The sequence below is a fragment of the Cucumis melo genome, chromosome 5 (genome assembly GCF_025177605.1).
Source record: "Cucumis melo cultivar AY chromosome 5, USDA_Cmelo_AY_1.0, whole genome shotgun sequence".
Classification (NCBI taxonomy): domain Eukaryota; kingdom Viridiplantae; phylum Streptophyta; class Magnoliopsida; order Cucurbitales; family Cucurbitaceae; genus Cucumis; species Cucumis melo.
This window is the reverse complement of record NC_066861.1, coordinates 826001-832135: the sequence shown is the minus strand read 5'-3', so window position 1 is coordinate 832135 and position 6135 is coordinate 826001. Positions and strand designations below refer to the sequence as shown.

At 33.2% G+C, this 6135-nt stretch overlaps 1 protein-coding gene across 2 annotated transcripts; it reads right to left on the bottom strand.

Moving 5' to 3' along the window:
- Window positions 1-2165: 2165 nt before the first annotated feature.
- LOC107990326 (linoleate 13S-lipoxygenase 2-1, chloroplastic-like) lies at window positions 2166-5159 on the bottom strand. Of its 2 annotated transcripts, XM_051085047.1 has the most exons (7): window positions 4845-5156; window positions 4447-4743; window positions 4238-4323; window positions 4029-4139; window positions 3637-3941; window positions 3291-3554; window positions 2166-3201 (listed from the first exon to the last, which is right to left on the bottom strand). In XM_051085047.1, the coding sequence occupies exons 1-7, from the start codon at window positions 5113-5115 to the stop codon at window positions 2439-2441; spliced, it is 2097 nt and encodes a 698-aa protein (XP_050941004.1). In that variant the 5' UTR covers window positions 5116-5156; the 3' UTR covers window positions 2166-2438. The 2 variants fall into 2 exon arrangements, with proteins under 2 accessions (XP_050941004.1, XP_050941005.1); XM_051085048.1 differs by lacking the exon at window positions 4029-4139 and having other exon boundaries at window positions 4845-5159.
- Window positions 5160-6135: the final 976 nt, after the last annotated feature.

The following is a 6135-nucleotide window of genomic DNA, read 5'->3' as shown; positions in this document are numbered from 1 at the left end:
CCTTCTTCTTTAAATTTCTGGAACAACATTATAGAGAAGATTCAAAAGAAACTGAGCAGCTGGAAATACTCATATATCTCAAAGGCGGCAGAATTACCCTTACCAACTCTACATTGGAAAGTCTCCCCAGTATTAGATGTTAGTCTTCAAAGTCCCAATGGGTGTGTCTAAAAAGATTGAGAAGAGAGTTTGAGAGATTTTCTTTTGGAAAGGATCTTCAAATGGCCATAATGTTAGTCTCATTGGATGGTCTAAAATCACTCTGCTTGAAAAGAAGGGGGCCTAGACATTAACAAAGTCACAAATGCAAATTTTGCTCTTTTGTCAAAATGGCTTTGGAAGTTCATAAATGAAAAAAGATCCTCTTTGAAAAGACTGATTATTGCTAAATATAATCAGGAATCTTCTGGCAAGTTTCCTATAAAGGGCAGATACAACAGCAACAAAGCCCCATGGAGATCTACAACTAATTGTGCTGACTAGTTTTCAAACAATATTGACTGGAATGTAAATGATGGTGATTCAATCTCTTTTTGGCATGACCAGTGGAACAACAAAGCCCCCCAATGTCCCAAGACTATACGCTCTCTCAAAGTTTAAACATGACAGTGTTAAAGATATGTGGAATCCTCACACAAATGATTGGGATATTCAGATTCAACGGCCTCTTCGTGATCATGAAGTTCAAATATGGAATGATATAAAAGTTGTTCCGGTAGCCCCTAATCAAGATAGAGGAGCTTCATCTCCTATTTGGAAGATTAATCCAGATGGTGTTTTCGACATTGTTTCTGTTAAAAGGGCTTTAATTGATAATGATTCATTCTCTACTACAACCTTCCAGCCAAACATCTTCAAAGTTCTTTGGAAATCTGATATTCCTAAAAAAATGCAAGTTCTTTATTTGGACTCTTATTCATGATTGCATCAATACTACTGAACTAGAGCCTCAGTCCAAACTGGTGTTCTATGTGCAAAAAACATGAAGAGGATATAAATCACCTCTTTATCTCTTGTCCTTTTTCTCAGGTTCTTTGGAACAAGGCTAAACCTCTACTGAAGTGGAACAAAATTCTCATAGATGTGCCCTCTCTCTATAAAGATTTGTGCGATATCACCATAAAAAATAAAAAATGAACCATTACTTTCAATACCATTGCTATGATATTATGAAAAATTTGGCTTGAAAGGAATAATAGGATCTTCAACCTCTCAAAAAGGGAGCAACAAAGCTTTGGGATGATATAGCTACGCTGGCTGGTTTTTGGAGCAGTAGATCGAAATTCTTCTCTAATTATAACCCCAGTAGCATTGCTTTAAAAATTTATACTTTTGTATAACTCTTATGGGGCTTATCTCTAGCCCTTGCTCTTTTGCTTCTTGTACTTATCTCTTATATTAATGAAGTGGGAGTGACGAGGGTGCTACGGGGTGGCCATCTAGTAAAGATGTCCGGGTGCAACCAACTGACCCAATGTATTTTTTTAAAAAAAAAATCAGTTTATCTTATTAATAAATATTAACCCAACATAACAACCAAATCTAAATAATATTACGAAAATTGCATCATATGACAAAAAAAAGTTTTTAAAAAATAGCCAATAGCACCTCTGATCTTTTGCATATTGTAAATATGATAAATATGACAAGTAAATAATGATATCATACGGCTATCAGACGACTATCAGTGGGCTATTGGAGGGCTATCAAAGAATTATCCGCTTTTCACCTAGTGGAGATGCCCGGGTGCACCTACTGACCCACCATTTCTTGTTAAAAAAAAAAAAAGAATTATCCGCTTTTAAATTTGCTACTTTTACAAGTTAGAAAATGTAATGACATAGGCTCTATTAATCTAAATTTTTTTGCAAGTTAAAAAATGTAGTGACATAGGCTCTATTAATATAAATTTTTTTGCTATTTTTGTAAACATCCCATAATATTAACCATAAGAATATTTATGCTCCAATCTTGCCTTTAATATAAAATAAGCCAACCAAACTTTGTAACAATCTCCCCATTTAGCTATTTTTTTTAGGCAAAAACAAAATAAAAAGGAGTGGAACCACAAAAACACAACATAATAAACTATTGTTTTTTAATTAAAATTATTGGTTGATATTTCACAACTAAAACAACATAAAGATATGAATGAAATATATGAAGAAGAAGTCTCAAGAATGCATTTGCTTCCTGATTTATTTTATAATTAAAAACATGGAATAACAGTGACATATTATATTGGACGTAAAGGAGACCCACATACTATAGTACTTAATTAAAAAGGAAAACACACTTAAAATAGACTGATCACATATGTTTTTAATATTTAGAGAAAAGAAAAACTGCAAGAAGAAAGAGCACACACAAACAAAATGGAAAAATCCATGTTATTGGTAGGAATGAGAAGAGAGGAAATCAATATGAAGAGGCTATGTTTAAATGGAGATGCTGTATGGAACTCCAATTCCAGTGATTCCAGGATTTGAACGTGGTTTCATAGCTTCGTAAGGTATAATCCCAGCTCCATTCCTATTCTTCAAATCTTCATTCTGATTAAGCTCGTCGATCTTGTTTTCTAGCATCATCAATTTTGTTTTAAACTCTTCGAAGGCATTACTTATGGATTGGTCGAGATCCCAGGCTGGCTCTATGTCATCCCCAATGTACTCCTCATCAGGAGAATGCATTGACAACAAAAACATAGTCTTCATCACCTTGGTAGCTTGGTCTTCTGTAGGAAAGAGTTTTTTCAACTTCTCTTCAGGTTGGTTTAGAAATTCTTTGCGACCGCTTACACTGCGGTTCTCTGTGAGCATGTTGGCCCTTGCAATACTGGGTCGGTTGGGTATATAGCCTCCATATGCATATTGAAGGAAGTTGACAGATGCGTGGTGCCCACTTCCTACCCATGCTATGGTTGATGCAATCTTAATGAGATGTTCTTTGGTTTCTAATTTAGGCCATCCTTCCTTTATATCTGGGTGCCCTTTGTCTTGAATTTCTTTCCACCAAGCTTGCAGCTCTTCATCATTAATTACTGCATTCTCAGCATCAGCATAATAGTGGTTCACATATTTTGTCACCCATTGCCATAGAGCATCCCATAATAGGAGACCATCATTTGCGAAAGGGTAGTCCTTGATGGTCAACTCAAAAACATCACGACCTGATGGATCTGTTTTTCTTTCCGCCATTCCCCTATATTTTAAATTAAGTTAGAAAACACATTGTCACTAATTCCATTCCGTACGTTATTAACCTCGCGTTAATTAAATTCAATTAATTACCTGTGAACTAAATCATCAGGGAGTCCTTGCAAATCAAATCTCCACTCTTTGTACGCTAAAGAACTAAGTTCCACTGAATAAGATGCAGTAGAAAATGTATCTTCAATGATGCCACCGGCGCTGATGAGGTTTTTACGAGCGTTTGCATTTATGCGCATAGTATACCGAAAATGAGGATGCAATAGTCTATAGATCGGGTGCATCGTACTTAATCGCCTATTTGTAGCGATTGCATATGGCTCCATACAACAATGAGCTCTAAGCCTGCATAACAATTATTATATTTGATAATAAATATATACTTGCATGTATGTATGTATGTGTACATGGATATAGATATACATACCAGTGAATAACAAGTTGATGAATGCAAGAATCGTGAGAAAGGACATGGGCTTTCGCAAGCCTCCATAGCCACACATCTGTGGAATTAGTGCCTGGTGGGAAAATTTCTTTCCATTGTTTAGGATCTCCTTTGATTGGAGGTCGAGTCAGCTCAATACCCAGTGGCACCAAAGTGTCATCTGAGTTTAGGAAGAACAAGGTCCTTGATCCATATAGTGTCTTATCCTCAATTTCTCTTACTTTTTGTACATATGGCATTAAAGTATCATGGTAATCCAATACAAATAATCTTTTCTTTTTTAATGCCTGCACAAATTCACAAAAAATTAATCACATTTTTTTTCATTGAATTTCTAATTTCATAAATTACTACATTGAGCTAATTTAATTTACATCGGCAACATTCATGCGACATCCAAGTAATTCTTGAACTCGTGTCAAGGTGAATTTTGAATCTGGAGGTCCATATTTGGTCACGTCAAGTTTACTCTTAAACGGCAAATTCTGATCAATTGTTATCAGGAGAATAATTAAATTAGAGATACTAATTCATGTTTATAAAAGTTATATGATTAATTGATTGTGAGTTAATTGTCACATACTCTGACTAGCTGTATAGAGTAAGGGTTTAGACCAGCAAGTGTGAGTCTAGCAAATTCAATGTCACTCAGCCAATTGTATGGGTCTCCTGAGAAAATGACGAAGTATGATAATCAAACAGAAAAAAGGTTTTTGCATATTAGTTAGTTGGTGTTGTCACATGCATGCACTTTGAAATTGAAGTGTCTTATCATAAACATATATTACTCACTCTTATGGGACTCTGGCCGTGGAGGTAGAGGTACAAGGAAACTACTGGATTCATCGTCTAATGAATTAAGAGGAGGTGATTGATGAGAGGAAACTAGGGATGATATCTCAAATGGAAGATTAATTTTGGAAGCAGCGGAAGGCGTTTCAATGTCAATTTGAGGGAGGTCAGAGAAAGAAGATTGTCCCAACAATTTCTCTTTCCCTGGTTGATCAAAACTCTTTTGCTTTATCTCTGAAAATTCTTCGTCTCGTGGAACATAAAACCATGCTTCAAACCTTTTCTCTGATGCTGGATCTAAATCCCAATAGTACGGCCAAACGCATCCATTAATATATACATATGTATGTATAGTGTAGAATTAAATTAACAAGAAAGGATTTAGAAAATTAAGATACCATTGTCACTAGGAGGACGACCAGTTCTACAACGTCGAGGATAAGGATACTCTGTACCACCAAGAACAGGCCTTTTCAAATCCATTGATTGGTCGGGCTTTCCGAGGTCGTTGTACACGTCGTAATCATAAATTCTTTCAAATGCCTTACGCTCCTTTCTATCTACCGATATCGATCCATTTGATAATTTTTCGCCTCTCAGATTTGCAAGGTCTTCTGCTCTCAGCTTCACCAGTCCTTTTGGTGTTTTTTCCGGCAAATAAGACTGCATCCATCCCCATATTCAATCATTAATTAGTCCGACAAAATAGTATTAAAATTTCATCCACATGTCAATATTTTCATCCATATTTCAACATTTGCTTAGGTTTGATATTGACAACGAGGATGAATTTAATATTTCTATTATATTGTAGAAAAATAGGCAAAAAAACACACACAAAAATAAAAGAGTATCAAAATACCACTAATATAATAGTAAAATGTTTACTTGTTTGAAAATAATAAAAGGAAAATTATTTTAAATGACAAAATTTTTGAAAATATTTACAAATATAACAAAATATCACAATCTATCTACGATAAAAATAGACATGAGATAGTAATATATGGCAGTAAATCGTAAATAGACTATGATACCTTATTGCATTTTGTAAATACTTTTCATTTTGATATGCTTTTTAAAACAATGCACAATAAAAAAATTTATTTAATAATTATTTTAATTTTTTTTAATTTCTAGTCTTTTTTAAAAAATATCCATTAAAATTTTAATTACTCAATCTTAAAATATTGGACTAAGAATAATGGGAATCTTTTCTTTTAAATAATATTTTTCTAAAAGTAAGGTCAAAAAAATAGGATAGAGGAAAAATATTGACAAAATAGAGTAATTTGGGCGAATTCGTGTATGGGGTCCACAATTTGTTGGGACTTCAATGATATAACACACTTGTTTTCTTTTTTTATTATTTAATATATATATATATATATATATATATATATATATATATATATATATATATATATTAACTATTTAAATCTCTAAATTCCAATTTCCGAAAGCATCTTCTCTTGCTTAATATCTTCCCAAATTTCAATCTACAATTTTCAAAAATATCTTTTCTTCTTAAATATATTTCCAAATTCCAATCTCTTATGTCTTTTTCCAAATTCCAAATTTTAATCTTCAATTCTTTTAAAAGATATATATATTAACAAAACATGTTATTAAAAAATATATTAAATAAATATTTGCAATCCATCTATATTATCAAAATATCTAATTTTT